We start from the raw sequence: 17,743 nt of genomic DNA on the forward strand, positions 1-17,743 counted from the left end.
CCTTTGCCTACTTTTTGATGGGGTTGTTTGTTTTTTTCTTGTAAATTTGTTTGAGTTCTTTGTAGGTTCTGGATATTAGCCCTTTGTCAGATGAGTAGATTGCAAAAATTTTCTCCCATTCTGTAGGTTGCCTGTTCACTCTGATGGTAGTTTCTTTTGCTGTGCAGAAGCTCTTTAGTTTAATGAGATCCCATTTGTCAATTTTGGCTTTTGCTGCCATTGCTTTTGGTGTTTTAGACATGAAGTCCTTGCCCATGCCTATGTCCTGAATACCTAGGTTTTCTTCTAGGGTTTTTATGGTATTAGGTCTAACATTTAAGTCTCTAATCCATCTTTTTAAAGAATCACCCTTTGTTTCATTGATTTTCTCTATTCTCTATTTTATTATTTCTCTTTCAATCTTTGTAATTTTCTTTCTTATGCTTTCTGAGTTTAGTTTAGTTTTCTTTGTCCAGTTTATTAAGGTGAAAGCTTAGCTTACTGATTTGAGATTGTTCTATATAGGTGTTTACAGCTATGCATTTTCCTTTAAGCACTGCTTTTGCTGCATCTCATAAGTATTGGTACATTGTGTTGTCATTTTTATTCATCTCAAAGCATTTTTAAATTGTATTTCAGAGAATGTTTCTTTGACCCATTGGTTATTTAGGAGTTAGTTGTTTAATTTCCATGTATTTGTGAATTTCCTAAATTTACTTTTGTTATTGATTCTAAATTCTTTTTATTGTGGTTGGATTAGTAAAAGAAGTATATGAGTAATAAAATGATTGTATAATTTCAACCTTTTAAATTTATCCAGACTCATTTTACAGCCATGATTTATTATGAAAAGTGCTCCATGTGCACTTGAGTTACACTGTTTTTCAATTTCTTTCTCAAGGAAAGTTAGCCATTTTATATCCCAGCCAGAATAGTCATCATGCCTTACCCTTGCACTTTGCTTGCCCGCCTCTGTGCCTGGAATGCTCTTCACCCTCATTTTTCCATGCCCAGCCCTTATTCATCCTTTAAAATCCAGATCAAGTGAAACCTTCTTTAGAAAGTAATTCCTGATCTCACAAGCTGAATCAAGCTTTCTTTTGTCCACATTTTTTAGAACTTTACCTTTGATCTGTCATGTTCTGTTTTATATTATGATTGGTTTTATATGTATTTTCTTCTGAGTGATTTATAAACTCTTTGGTGGAAAGACTGAGTCTTGTATATATTTATATTTTTTAGTGAATAAAACACAGTGCCTTAAACATAGTAGACAACAAATCTTCTCCACATGGTCAAAATTGATATATTACAAGATACAGAATTATAAACTCAATACTGTCTGTACATTAATTACTGGGCATCTACAGTCTACCAAATATGTTCAGAGACATTTTCCAACGTTTATTTGTACTTTCTAATATTTTTGTGGTTTGAAATTTTAATATTCAACTTTTAAATATTTGTGGAATTTATTTTTTATTTATAAAGTGAGAAAAGGACCTAAAGAGATTTATACCTCAGTAACATTTTTCAACTGAAACTTCTATTCTCCACATATGTGTATTGTTTTTTTCATTGGTATATTAGATTCTTATATATAACTATTATTATGTTCTCTTCTAGTCATTTGTTTACCTCTCCTTGTGGGGACACTACAATCATGGCTTTGTATTATATTGTTTTATGGGAATATGGACTATTAATTTTTATTTTGAAAAGGAAATAAATTTACAAAGTTCACAATTCAAAGGGATTTATAGTAAAGTTTTCCTCTCATCCATTTACACCCCCAAAGCAACTGATGTTATTAGTTTATAGCATATTAGCATAGCTCTCTGCTGCAGAGAGAGGTCCTGGAAAAAAGTGTGTTGCTGGTCCACTGCAAAATGCAGAGGGTTTTATAGATGAGATGGTGAAGAGGTGATGTCTGATTTATATAAGTCATGGAAAAACTGGTTAGACCAGGTGTGTCATTTGCATAGGGTGTGAATTTCTGGTAGCCCCACCCTAATCTTTTATTATTCAGGTAAGCTTTCTGCCTGAGCTGCGCCATGTTGCTCATTTCTCTGTTACTGTGCATGTGGTAACAAAAACAGGGAAGATGGACCCTCCATATGTACATGCCTGGCCCCCAGGTAATAGCCTTTTTTTTTTTTTTCTTTTTTTTTTTGAGATAGAATTTTGCTCTTGTTGCCCAGGCTGGAGTGCAATGACATTATCTCGCCTCACCGCAGTCTCTGCCTCCCGGGTTCAAGTGATTCTCCTGCCTCAGCCTCCTGAGTAGGTGGGATTACAGGCATGTGCCGCCACCACACCCAGCTAATTTTTTTTTTTTTTTTTTTTTTTTTAGTAGAGACGGGGTTTCTCCATGTTGGTCAGGCTGATCTCGAACTCCCGACCTCAGGTGATCCGCCCTCCTCGGCCTCCCAAAGTGCTGGGATTACAAGCGTGAGCCACCGCGCCTGACCGCAGGTAGCCCTTTTCTATTGGCACAGCTGCCGGCATTCCCCTGCACTTTTCAGCTTGCTAATCTATGTTTGCAGCTACATTTTTCAGGCTGCTTTTTGTTAGAAAAAATAGTAATAATTTCTTGGGCTACTTTTTGTTAGAAGGGAAGCTCTGCCAAGGACTCTGTTGCCCCCATTGTCTGGAGTATTCATTTAACGGGAACAAAATGCCCGTGGTAGGCCCAAAGAAGTCTGTTTTTGCCTTACAGCTGAATTTTTATAAAAATGTAGTTACAATTAAGGTAGAGGTTATTCAGTTTGAACAGTCTTTTAAGTTTGTCTGGAAACACATTCGTCTCTCAGTAGCTATTTAGTAAAAGTATATTGTTTTACATGCCCCAATCAAGAATAAGTTAATCCATCATCTCAATACAGTAAAGGCAGATATGCTGAAGTGAAACTTCAAGAACCCCACCATTTCATAAACATTACCATGTTTTCTTTCTCAGTAATCTGCTGAAAGATAACCAGGGACCATGGCATGTACTGAGTGATCTGCCTGAATCTTTATTTCTGAATTTTAAAAAATAGCATTGAAGTTTTTCGGGGCTTCTGAAATGAAATCCTTTCAAAAGAAAGGATCCTCCTGTCTTCTTAGTAGATGGGTATGAAAGTACTTTGTAAAAAATAACTATATACCAGTGAGACAAATAACAATGGAAAAATTCAGAGAGTTAGACATCAAGCTCTTTCTTCAGCACATGCTCTGGAAACCACTTTTAGATTTACTACTAGATACTGGTAACACAGATCAAATTCTTATCAATAATTTGAATCTTAATTATACCATTTACTAGTTGCATGACTTTGGGCATGTTATCTAATCTCTAAGCCTCCTGTGCCCCATCTGTGAAGTGGAGGAAGCAATTCCTCAGAATTGTGGTAAGGTTTAAATGACATATTATATTCAAAGCACTTTGTACTCATTAAAGATATTATGAGCAGATTCTCAATAAAATGAATCCATTAACATTTTAATGTGTTACTTCAGGGTTTTTTTGTGGCTAATCACGTTTTTTTGTGTCCAACAGAAAAATGGGTGGCTCAGCATCACCAGATAGCAGCTGGAGAGGAAGTCTCAAAGTGCCCTACAATGTTGGACCTGGCTTTACTGGAAACTTTTCTACACAGTTAAGAGACTATTTTAATTTTAACTCTTTTAAGGGGGAGCCTTAAAGAAAAAAATACTAGGCCGGGCGCGGTGGCTCATGCCTGTAATATGAGCACTTTGGGAGGCCGAGGTGGGAGGATCACGAGGTCAGGAGATTGAGACCATCCTGGCTAACAATGTGAAACCCTGTCTCTACTAAAAATAGAAAAAAATAGCCGGGCGTGGTGGCGGGCGCCTGTAGTCCCAGCTACTCGGGAGGCTAAGGCAGGAGAATGGCGCTAACCCGGGAGGCGGAGCTTGCAGTGAGCTGAGATTGCGCCAGGGAGGCGGAGCTTGCAGTGAGCTGAGATCGCGCCAGTGCACTCTAGCCTGGGCGACAGAGCCAGACTCCATCTCAAGAAAAAAAAAAAAGAAAAGAAAAAATACTATAGAGGATGACAGAAAAAGTAAAGTTTATGTAATACCAGCAGGAAACAAAACTGCAAGTTAGAACCAGTGTAATTTTTGCCTGTGAACAATTAGACATCTTTAAACAAGATTGAAGATTTAAAAATTATGGGTGTTGTTGGAACTCAGAAAATGGATAACCCAAAGTATGGTGTTCTGGCATGCTGAGCACTTCGAACTAAAGGATAAAAGTCCTTAAATGCAGCTTCAGAATCAATAGTTCTGACCTCCTACTTCACCCTACAAGAGCAGAGTGGAAGTTTCTCTCTGAAGTTCCCTTATCTGAAGCTCCTGTAGAAGGAAGACAATGACTTTCTTTCCCCTCCCTGAAATTTTATTGACCAGGGAAGATTGAACTCATATAATAGGAAGGAAGACTGAGGCATATCACTTTACACAGGCCTTGTCACAGCTGTTGACTGTTCTCTAGTTCCATTCAAGTTCCAAAGAGAATTATTTACAAACTATTGCCTGCTCTTCGGGTCCATTTAACTCTCTTGAAAACCGTTTACCATCCCTCAAAACCACCTGCAGTCCCCCACTTCCCCCTCCCCTGTGAAGAGGGTGCCAGTTAAACTTCAGCCATTTGGCCTTTGTTTGAGTCTCATATTTTGTTTGGCTCCTGTATACACTGGTGTGTTAATCAGTTTGTATCTTTTTCTCCTGTTAATCGATTTTCAGTTTATTTGACCAGATTTGAACCTTCAAAGGCAGAGGGGAAAATTCCCTTAACCCTTATAGTGTTAATCTGTTAACCAGTTTCGTTTTTTTTTTTTAAAGAATGTCTTTTATCTTTGCATTAGAAAAGTCAAGATGCACATCCACTCTACCAGTGAAGTGACAAGAATTTACAATGTGATAGGTACTCTCAGAGGAGCAGTGGAACCAGGTAAAGGAATCATTTGCTTAGCAAATATTGATCAAGTAACTGTTATGTGCTGGATACTGCCAACCTCTGGGAGTGCAAAGTGAATCAAAACAAACAAACAAACGAACAAAGAAAACCAGTGGAACTCACCTAAAAACAAAATAAATAAATATGAAATAATTTTGTATTGTGGTACAGGTGGTGAAGACAAGTGAATGTTTGGTGCTAGGCTGGGCAGATGACCAAGGTGAATGATAAATTGTGCAGGCCTCAATTAAAGGATCAAGGGAAGCAGGGTAGGGAAAGATGCATTTTTTTCTGAGTTTTCTGAATTTTTTTTTTTTACTACATATTTTGCATAGGGAAATATCTTCATGATAACTATTAACATCTATATAAAATATCACACTCTTAGAAAATTAAGATAATCTTGTATTAATGAATCCTTTACATAGTTTTATTTTCCACAACTAAAGCCACTGATAAAATATATGGACATATGATTTCCATAGAAGCTCGGATGATCTACTAATTAATACATTTTATACATAGTCTTAGTTCATGAAGCCTCAGTTTCTTATGAACTATTTGGTTCCATATTTCTTACCAAAACAGATACTATTAAATGTATATTAAACATATTAATTGCATGTTTCTTATGAGCAGTGATTTATTTTAGATCAAGAATATTGATATCCTTGTCGTTTGCATATTCTAATGAGTACTAAGCAATATATAAGTGGCTATTATAGAATAATACTGAGTACCTATTTTGTGCCAGCTCTGTGATAAGCATTGGAGATGGGGAGACAAAAGAAGACACAGACCCGAGACAAAGAGCTCACAGTTTGTGAAGGGAGCCATATACTTAAGGGTGATCAGTGCTTTATTACTCCTGAGAGCAGGGTAGGCAGAGAAATTCCCTCTTCTATAGAAAATAAAAAAGGTTCATAGAGGGAGAACATATTTGAGCTGTACCTTAAAAACTGAATAGAAAGAATAGGAATTGGAGAACTTCCTATGTGGCCACTATGTTCTCTTATTTTGAATAAATTAGAAAGTGGTAAGTTAGGTAAGAGAGGAGTAATAGAGAATTACAAAAAATGTGAATAAGGATAACATTAAGCTTTCTTAATTACTTATATGTAGTACTTATAATTATAGTAATACATTGAAATATATATTTGCTTTATCACATTTATGCTTTCTCAGATAGCAGAAACACATATTAAAATCAGAAATAACATATTTTCACAAATCTTAGGGAACCTAGCCTTTTTTTTTTTTGAGTAATGAGTGCTTTGTATTTAGATGCTATTGAGTTGTTTGCAATTTTCTCTTTTATTGACCCAAAATGACAAATAGTCTTGTATCGATGCTTTCTAGACAGATACGTCATTCTGGGAGGTCACCGGGACTCATGGGTGTTTGGTGGTATTGACCCTCAGAGTGGAGCAGCTGTTGTTCATGAAATTGTGAGGAGCTTTGGAACGCTGAAAAAGGAAGGTAATACAAACCAACAGCAAAAAAGCCAACCTATCTGACTCTCAGTTTAGTCTTCGGTAAAGGGAGTATAAAAATACTACTTCAACCATTACATGTGTTTGGTAAAAATACCGATACAATTTTTAATATTGGTTGGTTAATTATATTATTTATTTTATTTTATTTTTTATTTATTTTTTTTGAGACGGAGTCTCGCTCTGTCGCCCAGGCTGGAGTGCAGTGGCCGGATCTCGGCTCACTGCAAGTTTCGCCTCCCGGGTTTACGCCATTCTCCTGCCTCAGCCTCCCGAGTAGCTGGGACTACACGCACCCGCCACCTCACCCGGCTAGTTTTTTTGTATTTTTTTAGTAGAGACGGGTTTCACCGTGTTAGCCAGGATGGTCTCGATCTCCTGACCTCGTGATCCGCCCGTCTCGGCCTTCCAAAGTGCTGGGATTACAGGCTTGAGCCACCGCACCCTGCCAATTGTATTATTTATTTTTGCATTTATTTATATAACATTTATATTATTGATATTTATGTATTAAGTGATAATCTGAAATAAAGGAATTATACTGTTAATGGTTGTTCTTTGCAACTAAGAAGATGCAGATGGGTTACATCACTAGAGAAAACACACTGAAATTAGATTATAAGCCAAAGCTTCCTCGTTAGAGACTGTAAGCAGACGTTCCTCAGTCTCTTCTAACCCCAGACCTCAGGTTAAATGTATGGAGTAATTAAGGAGATAGATGTTCTGTTCAGAGAAATACTGGTCTTAGGTCTAATGGGATTCTGTCAAAAGTTTGGAATCTGTATTCTCATACCCTGAGCACTGGTGTGCTCTCACAAAAATTAGGTTTATACTCGTAACATCATCACTTTAGCCATTTTAGAATCTTCATATGATAGTCAAAGTAAAATTTAGTTCAAATGTTTGCTCTTTAACATAATAATTGCACATTGAGAGCAAGAAGTTCATTCTCTTTATTGACCCTGCAAACAAGGTGTCTGGGGGCTGTAAAATATAACCTATATATTTGTAGCAACAATAAAAACAATAATATGTGTTGTTTGCATAGTATTTACTTTTTTTGAGAAGCTGTTTTTATATGTCCTATGTACTTTGAAGTCATAGCAACTAGGGAGAAGACATATTTCTTTATCTTCTCATGTAACAGATAAGTTAACCAAGGTTTAGAGAATTCAATAGTTTCCCCAGGATTATGTAGCTAGCATGTGGCAGAATAAGAGAATCAGGGTTTAAACTCAAATTTCTGACTACCAGTCCACAAAACCATGATGTCTCTATTTAAAATAAAATGTAAAGGTGCTCAGTTCTTTTTTCTACACAGCTATCTTATATTTGAAAAAAACCAAACAATGGAGACCTAAATTTACATAATTCACGAAGTAGGTAGTGTTTAATTTTGTTACAAAAATGTTTCATGATTTTGCTAGGAAATCCCTGTGGTAACTATACAAAACATCGCTGTGACAATTATAAAATATGCCAAAGAAATGGAATGCTGATGAATAATAATAGGAAATTTGAATAATACTATTGACAAAAACAAAAGACTAGAGTCAACAGCTATAGTATATACATGCTTAAGCACACATGAATATTTACTAAGATGATGAGTACTCACAATTTTTGGGGCACCTACTCAGTGCTTTCTAAACATTATTCCATTTAATCCTCCCACAATCAAGTGGTGTCTTCATCTTTACTCTCTTGTTCCTGGTATACAGATGAAGAAATGGAAGTTTAGTAGGTTTGAATAACTTTCCCTTAGTCGTGCTGCTAGTGAGAGAACCAGGGTTTGAAACAAGATCTTGCCTTAACACCAAGGTCAGTGTTTATAACCTCCAAGACACATCACCCCTTTATTGAATTATGTGGTTTTCAGCAACAGCAAACATTGCTGTTGCTAACTGAGCCCTTATTGATTAATTCTGGCAGAGAATGGAGTGAAATCATACGACCAGCTGATATTGAACAATTGTTTATTTGATGTCAGAACAATAGGAAAGAGTTTCAAAGGATTTTCTTTCAGTTATATCTGCTTTCAGAAGACCGAACACATCTAGAAATTTCTTTCTTTGTTCTAGGCAGTTGCAGACCACCAATGACTTCCTATGCATAGCCAATTATTATAAACCTATTAGATTGTTTTATGATCTTGCAAGATCTTTACTGTCACATTTCCCCCCTTTTCTATGTAATTGTACTATTTTGTATTGACAACTTTTTAAAATCTTACAAAAGAAAATTACGTAAGTAAAGATTTTTACCACAATTCGCCCTTCCCAAATAATCAATGACTGCTTTTTTGTTTTGTTTTGTTTTTTTCCATCTGGGCTTGGTAGTATCCTGGGTACATTATGAATTTTTTTCTAGCATTTATATATGCACATATATTTTAGGGTGGAGACCTAGAAGAACAATTTTGTTTGCAAGCTGGGATGCAGAAGAATTTGGTCTTCTTGGTTCTACTGAATGGGCAGAGGTTAGTTGATAATTTGCTATAATATAAATTTTTATAAAATAAATTAGCCAGGACTTATTTGCCAAGCACGTAAAAATATGAAATGAATATAATAAGAAAATATTTAAAGTTTTTTTTCCCCAAAACCTGAAGCAACATATTCTTGTTCAAAAATCAGCAATAAAAATCTCTGTTGCTAAAGAACTAAGTTTTGTTTGAACTTTTAAGAGCCACTTAATGTCAATTGTCAAAATTATCTTTATTTCCTGGGAGTATGAGAGTAAATAAGCAGATATGCTAGAAACCAAACATCAAAACGAGTCAGTTTCTTAACCATACTGCAGTTTATTCTTCAAAATATTGTCTTAGCAAACATGAATGACCTAACAGACTTTTCCGTGAATATCTTCCCATAAACATGCCATTTAAATGCAGAATCTTCTCTGATTCAAAGGGAATGAAGCTATTTCAAGTTTATGAAAAATATGAGGTTAAATTGTCTCTATTTCCTGACCATGAAGTCAAATTCTCCTGTATCATGTTTGATTTCTGTCATGATTCTATTACGCTTTCCAAAATATCTCCTAAAGCTAAATACATTTTTTTCTTTTTTTGAGATGGAGTCTCACTCTTGCCCAGGCTGGAGTACAGTGACGTGATTTCTGCTCACTGCAACCTCAGCATCCCTGGTTCAAGCGATTCTCCTGCCCCAGCCTCCCGAGTAGCTGGGATTACAGACCACCACACCTGGCTAAATTTTGTATGTTTAGTAAGACAGGGTTTTGCCATGTTGGCCAGGCTGGCCTTGAACTCCTGAACTTAAGTGATCTGCCTACCTCGGCCTCCGAAAGTGCTAGAATTACAGGCTTGTGCCACCACGCCTGGCTGTAAGGTATCCTTTTCATTTATCTTTCTTAATTCATAATGACCCTCCCTATATTAAATTATGTTAAAAGTAAGGCAGAAATTTCCACCACCGAATATTTACTAAGCCCTTTGAAAAGTAATTTTAACTGCACGTATTGTTGGCTTTATATAACCGAAACATTAGCTATAAGGTAAATATATGCAAAGTCAATATTTAGTCCATTAATTTCCAGTCATGCTGTAAATACTTATTGGCTCCTCTCATACTCCAGATACTATGTGAAGCCCAGTAAACTTTAATTTTCTTTGAAAAAGTAAATGATGCTCTTGTAGACCTAGTCAAAGTTTTATAAGAAAGAATTACACCAATATCTGGAAGAACCTAAATATTTTGATAGTGTGATTTGTGTCTTTCAAATTGTTTTTTTCACTTACAGTGCATTTTTTTTCATTTTTTATCTTGTAGTCAGAATGCTTAGGAAATTACATATTTTAGAGACTCAGAATCCACATTGATATCTCAAAAAAACTTTACTATGTGTTATTCTAAAAATGTGCAATTATCAATATTGACCAGGAGATGGTGCCATCCTACAGGAGAACCTGACTTCGTGGTCAGGCGATGACTTAAGTTCACTTATTTTTCATAATATGAAATTTAACTTGAAATTTCATAAACTTGGCCGGGCGCGGTGGCTCAAGCCTGTAATCCCAGCACTTTGGGAGGCCGAGACGGGCGGATCACGAGGTCAAGAGATCGAGACCATCCTGGTTAACATGGTGAAACCCCGTCTCTACTAAAAAATACAAAAAACTAGCCGGGCGAGGTGGCGGGCGCCTGTAGTCCCAGCTACTCGGGAGGCTGAGGCAAGAGAATGGTATGAGCCCGGGAGGCGGAGCTTGCAGTGAGCCGAGATCGTGCCACTGCACTCCAGCCTGGGCGACAGAGCGAGACTCCATCTCAAAAAAAATAAAAAAAGAAATTTCATAAACTTAAAATACCTTCATTCCATATGAACCAGACAAGATTTTCTGCTTAAATAATGAGATGTTTATAGGAAGATCTTCACTGAAAAGTCTCAGGTCATTCATGTTTGCTAAGAAAATTTTTTAAAAGATAAACTACAGTATGGTTAAGAAATTAACTCCTTTTCTACTTACCGTAAGTATATGGACAGTTTCATCTTAAATATTAGCTTTTAACAAATTTTGCTTGTTGTTTCCTACCAGTAATCTTTATTCAGATTCTTTCAAAGCAGCTCTTTTATGAGAATTTCTTATGTCAAATTTGTCATTAATATGGATCAGCTCAATTAGAAGTCTACATACATTAAATCGTTAAATGTAGATGTGCATTTTGTGGGGGAGGGGGAGTGGGTTATAACTTTATATTTATGGTTTTCCTTTTTATTATAGGAGAATTCAAGACTCCTTCAAGAGCGTGGCGTGGCTTATATTAATGCTGATTCGTCTATCGAAGGTGAATATTGTTGGTCTCATAAGAAAAGATGTGATTAAACTAGGAGCAGCAGTCTAGTTAATAAATTATGCCCTAACAAGGAAGGCTATGTATTAACGTGTGGTTGGGGAGTCTACTGCAACCTCTGACAGAAAGCAGTGTGTGAACCCTAGTTGAGAGTTGGGTGAGGCCTAGGTGAGCAAGTTTTTCTTTTCTTCTTTCCTTTCCTTTTCTTTTTGTTTTCTTTTCTTACTTTTTTTTTTTTTTTTTTTTTTTTTTGCTTTGAAGTATAGAGTACTAATTCAGAAAAGCAGCATTCTTTGATTAGCTTCATCTGGCAGATTTCTTTTTATATATGGCAGGAATTTAGTAAGTATCTGTTGAATGATTAAGTCAGGGACCTAAAGGTTCTATAATTTAGAATGATGTAGGAAAAAAGTATCATTTGTGGGGTGTGGGGGCTCACACCTGTAATCGCAGTACTTTGGGAGGCTGAAGTGGGTGGATCACTTCAGGTCAGGATATCGAAACCAGCCTGGCCAACATGGTAAAACCCTATAGCTATTACAAATGCAAAAATTAGCTGGGTGTGGTGGCACACTCAGTATAGAAAATATACAAAATCAATCTTGAATTATAATTATATGCAGGTACTTTAGAAAGGGTAGGATCAAACCACTCTGGGAGTTCAGAGGAGAGAATAATAGAAACTTCAGGAAAGGCTTGAAAAATGGGATAGGCATTTGAGGCTGACTTTGAAGAATGGAAATACTTTTAATAAGCGAAGGACCAAACTAAAGGAAATCTCAGATTGATTTCCATGAAAATGAAAGAGTCCATTGTCACTACAATCCAGCTCCACTAATATGTCTGTATCTTGACCATATGCAACATCCCAGCCATTGCACTCCTATTCTCTACACTCAGATTGCTCTTCAACACCTCTTTATCTGTTTAATCCTTATCCTTAGACCTTCCTTTGAAATGTTACTTTTTCAGGGAAGACATTTCTTTGTGGCACTCATCACTGTCATTATTAATTATTTGTTTTACAAGTAATAGACTGTATTCTTTAACAAGGAACAGACAGTATCTTGCTTATTCACTCCTGGATTCCTAACGTCTTATTAAAAAAATATTTGTGGCACGGTTGCAAAAAATAAAGGACTAAATGAATGAAGGGGGGATTTTTTAGAATATTTTCTTTAGTGTATTAGTAAATTTGCCATGTCAACAGTTAGAACATGAGACCTTGATAGAGTTACATTGGCATTTACATTTTCTTTTTCTTTTTTTGTTTTTTTCTTTGTTTGCTGGCTTGTTTTGAGTCAGGGTCTCACTCTGCAGTCCAGGCTGGAGTGCCTGGAGCAATCATGGCTCACTAGTCTTGACCTCCCAGACTCAAGTGATCCTTTAACCTCAGTCTCCTTAGTAGCTGGGACTACAGGCAAGTGCCAAATGTCCAGCTAATCTTTGTATTTTTTTAAAATTTTTATTATTATACTTTAAGTTCTAGGGTACATGTGCATAACGTGCAGATTTGTTACATATGTATACTTGTGCCATGTTGGTGTACTGCACCCATCAACTCATCAGCACCGATCAACTCATCATTGACATCAGGTATAACTCCCAGTGCAATCCCTCTCCCCTTCCCCATCCCCCCTCCCCATAATAGGCCCTGGTGTATGATGTTCCCCTTCCCGAGTCCAAGTGATTTCATTGTTCAGTTCCCACCTATGAGTGAGAACATGCGGTGTTTGGTTTTCTGTTCTTGTGATAGTTTGCTGAGAATGATGGTTTCCAGCTTCATCCATGTCCCTACAAAGGACACTAACTCATCCTTTTTTATGGCTGCATAGTATTCCATGGTGTATATGTGCCACATTTTCTTAATCCAGTCTGTTACTGATGGACATTTGGGTTGATTCCAAGTCTTTGCTGTTGTGAATAGTGCCGCAATGAACATACGTGTGCATGTGTCTTTATAGCAGCGTGATTTATAATCCTTTTGGTATATACCCAGTAATGGGATGGCTGGGTCATATGATACTTCTAGTTCTAGATCCTTGAGGAATCGCCATACTGTTTTCCATAATGGTTGAACTAGTTTGCAATCCCACCAACAGTGTAAAAGTGTTCCTTTTTCTCCACATCCTCTCCAGCACCTAACACCATAAAAACCCTAGAAGAAAACCTAGGTAATACCATTCAGGACATAGGCATGGGCAAGGACTTCATGTCTAAAACACCAAAAGCAATGGCAACAAAAGCCAAAATTGACAAATGGGATCTAATTAAACTAAAGAGCTTCTGCACAGCAAAAGAAACTACCATCAGAGTGAACAGGCAACCTACAGAATGGGAGAAAATGTTTGCAATCTACTCATCTGACAAAGGGCTAATATCCAGAATCTATAAAGAACTCAATCAAATTTACAAGAAAAAAACAAGCAACCCCATCAGAAAGTGGGCAAAGGATATGAACAGACAGTTCTCAAAAGAAGACATTCATACAGCCCACAGACACATGAAAAAATGCTCATCATCACTGGCCATCAGAGAAATGCAAATCAAAACCACAATGAGATACCATCTCACACCAGTTAGAATGGCAATCATTAAAAAGTCAGGAAACAACAGGTAATCTTTGTATTTTTATTAGAGATGAGGTTTCACCATATTACCCAGGTTGGCCTCAAACTCCTGGGCTCAAGCTATCTAACCATGTTGGTCTCCCAAAATGCTAGGATTACGGGTCTGAGACACAGCCCCCAACCTTCATTTTCTTCTTTGTCAATGCCTCTGAGCTACACTCTTCTGAAAGTTAGCTTACACAGTGCATATAGTTATTCTTTTCTCCTTCTCTTAGGGTAGTGGCTAAGATCCTGACCTTTGGCGTCAGATGCCTGGATTCATTCCTGGCTATGCAACTTCCTATTTGTGTGAACCAAGCTACTTACTTTTTGTGCCTCAGTTTTCTCACTTCTAAATATAACTTCTAAGAGCCCCTATCTCAAAGGCTCCTGTAAGGGCAAAAAAAAAAAATTCATTTGCAAATCTCCCAGACCTGTGTCTTGCACGGAGTAAACATCAAAAAACGTTAACTTTGATTAATATCATTATACCTACTTAAAACACATAATAAGGTCAAATATACATATATATTTGCCCACCAAGAATAAATACTCCAAATATATTTTCTTGAAATGTAGAATAACATTCTCTTTATTGATAGTTTTTTCTGTTTTGTTTTGTTTTTTCTTTTTTGTTCTTGTTGTTTTGAAATGAGATCTTGTAGTATTGCCCAGAGTGGTTTCAAACTCCTGAACTCAATTGATCCTCCCGCCTCCCAAGTAGCTGGGACAACAGGTGTGTGGCACCATACTTGGCCATAGTTTTTTAAGATTTGATATTTTAATGTATTTTAAAAACTCATTAAGCTTTGCTACTTATGTCATCCCTGGCTTGAAATTGCTTCATTGTGTCTCTATAATTTTCAAAATCGAGAACAAAGGACAGCAGGTACTATATGATTGGGACACCATTCATCTCACTTTGGTTTATATTTTTACATTGTATTAATGTTTCTTTCTCAAATAATACCAATAATCATATATTCTGAAATTTCTAATGTTAAAATGTAAAATTTACAAATAAAGCAAAACTCCCCAATGCAAACTACTCTCAAACCTAGTCCTCTCTCCAAAGATACTACTGTACTCAGTTTTGGGCATTTCCATCATGTTGGCATTAATATATAGAATTTAGCTCCACAAAGCACCAAGAGTGTAGTGGGTGCTATCTCAGGTGCTTTACATGTAAAAAAATTATTCAGTACTCACCATAACCCTCTGAGATAAGTAGGTAAATGCTTTTATTATCTCTTTTGTATAAAAGAAGAAACTGACACTCAGAGAGGTTAAGTAACTTTCCCAAGGTCACACAGCTAGTGAAGGGTTGAGCTTAGACTCAAATCAGACTGGTCTGTTCCAACTTTACCCTTCTAACCACTACACTCTTTTGTCTCTCACCACCTTATACAGGTATTTGGTATCATATTACAGCTAAATGGTTCTACAACTTGCCTTTTTCATTCAGCAACACATTATGAAAAGCTTTCCATATCAGCACATATCTCTGTTTCACTTAAAAAACAAACAATACCACCGGACAAGAAAAATCTACATTGTATTCAATAGGACAAATTCTGTATCAATTCTCTAGCTGCTGGACAGATTGTTTCAGTTTGTTGTAGTTAATATTCTTTTATTTGCATGTTTTTTCTGTATGATGTGAGGAGAGGGTAGAGAGCTACAAGTATATTTATTTGGTTCTAGGATATGTGCATTTAAATTGTTATAAATGTTGCCAAACTATTCTCCTCCCCATTTCCACTCTTATAAGCACTTCTGTTTTAAAAATTACATGGGCTGTTTGTAGATATTTATTCTTCCAGATGAATTTTAGAATTCTAATATCAAATTTTTAAGTTCCATAAACAAGTCTGCTGAGGTGTCACTATTTTAAAAGCCTCAACTTTTACTGTTCTCAAGCATGGATCTTAGGCTTTGGGATAAAAGCGAGTTGCCATGCTCTGAGTGTTTCATGTGCTTTTACATTTCTGGGCATTTGCACAGGCTATGCCCTTAGCTGCAAATACCATTCCCCCCGCCCCCACCCCCAACTGTGTCCCGTTTCTAGAAAACCCAGTTCAAGAGTCCCCTCTCCAAGTTTGTGAAGTTGTCTTGACTTCCCTCCCCCAAAACTCCTCCTGAGTCGCACCCCCTCCCTGTGCTGTCTTGGCTTCCCAAGAACACCTCTCCTGAGTGCTTCACTTGATTGTCACAACCACCAGCCCTTGACCTCCTGAGGAATGGGGACTGAAACTCTAAGAAGAGCACCTGGTTCACAAATTCATTGTCCCAACAAATATGGATTGGACAAATGCTAAATTCTAGGATTGTTCTAAGCACTGGAGTATGGCAGCAAACGAAAGAGTACACCTTCTCCCAGGGGACTTATCGTCTAGTTGGAGGGCCAATAAAAAAAAGACAAGTACTTAATATGTTTTATGTTAAATAGATGAGTAATATGGAGAAACATGAGCCAAGGTTAAAAGAGAGAGTGGCTAAAATTAGGGGGTAAGAGAGTGCTATTTTAGGTAGGGTGATAGGGGAAATCTCTCAGAAAAACATGACATTAGACCAGAGGAGGAGTAAGTCATGCAGATATAATGCAGAATACTGTTCCAGGCTGAAAGGACAGTGTGTGCAAAGATGCTGAGGGAGTATTATTGGGCAGAATGTAAAATGCAGATTTCGAGAGGTGACCTGGGGTTTCATGTATGGCACTGTGGGCTTTGGTGAGGATGATGGAATTTACAGAGTTAGATGGGAAGCCATTGGAGAGTTATAGTTGAAATCGGGTTTTAAAACAACATTCTTGCTAGGAAGTTAGCAGTGGTCTTTGAAGAAAATAATAACAGAAAGAAATTAAATTTTAAAATCTATTCTTTTCTTATTTTTCAGGAAACTACACTCTGAGAGTTGATTGTACACCACTGATGTACAGCTTGGTATACAACCTAACAAAAGAGGTATATAAGTTCTACGAGTGATGTTTTCTTGAGGTATTATTCTGATAAACATTGGTGTTGTTTTATAACTTCTTGTCTTCTTTTCATATAACAAATAATGACATCCCATCTCCACAGACCATCACATCTAGTAAACTGTTTATACAGATTGCTTCATTTCTCACCACATCACTGTGAGGTAGCCCATGAGCAGCGTCATGTCTACCATCTCCATTCTTAAAACAGTGAAACTGAGCTCAAAGAACACTGGCCACCAAAGTCACACATAACTTGTACAGTAGCCGAACCAAGACTTGGTCCTATGGCTCAACTCCTTAATTTAAAAACTTGTTCATACTCTTCAGTATAGTGATACCAATTAATTCAGGACACAGGAATCATTAAATGTTCTAATTGATTGAGAAAGAATATTCATAAGAATACCAGGTGCTGGCTTCCAGGAACAGAGGCTAGATGAGACCACAATTACATTTTTTTCAGATAGGGATTATAAATAAAATTTAAATGCCATTAAGCTTTGGTTTCAAAAGAATGGAATGGAGGAGTGACCAAGATGACTGACTAGAAGCAGCTATGGTGTGTGGCTCTCACAAAGAGAAAGGGAAAGGGCAAGTAAATACAGCACCTTCAACTGAAACGAACAGGTACTCTCATTGGGACTAATCAAGGAAACAACCCAACCAAAGGAGAATGGAGAAAAGCAAGGCAGGACAACAGCCCACCTGGAAATGACACAGAGTCAAGGGAACCTCCCCCATCCAGGAAAATGATGAGTGAATGTGCAACCCCAAGAAACCATGCTTTTCCCATGGATCTTTGCAGCCCTTAGGTCAGCAGATACCCTTGTGAACCCACCCCACCAGGGCCTTCAGTCTGACACACAGCTGCCTGGAGTCTTAGCAGAACAGCCACTCAGGCATGCATG

General features: G+C 37.1%; 1 protein-coding gene across 4 annotated transcripts in view; it reads left to right on the forward strand.

Annotated features, from left to right (window-relative positions):
- The window catches only part of LOC105468899 (folate hydrolase 1), a 67,583-nt gene that overhangs the window by 32,318 nt on the left and 17,522 nt on the right, over positions 1–17,743 (forward strand). For all 4 annotated transcript variants that reach the window (XM_071075418.1, XM_071075419.1, XM_011719393.3 and 1 more), the window contains 6 exons: positions 3,521–3,619; positions 4,851–4,936; positions 6,302–6,421; positions 8,832–8,914; positions 11,177–11,240; positions 16,751–16,818. In XM_071075418.1, the coding sequence (XP_070931519.1) occupies positions 3,521–3,619; positions 4,851–4,936; positions 6,302–6,421; positions 8,832–8,914; positions 11,177–11,240; positions 16,751–16,818 (520 nt within the window). The remainder of the gene's footprint in view (positions 1–3,520; positions 3,620–4,850; positions 4,937–6,301; positions 6,422–8,831; positions 8,915–11,176; positions 11,241–16,750; positions 16,819–17,743) is intronic.

This window comes from Macaca nemestrina, chromosome 12, assembly GCF_043159975.1.
Source record: "Macaca nemestrina isolate mMacNem1 chromosome 12, mMacNem.hap1, whole genome shotgun sequence".
Classification (NCBI taxonomy): Eukaryota; Metazoa; Chordata; class Mammalia; order Primates; family Cercopithecidae; genus Macaca; species Macaca nemestrina.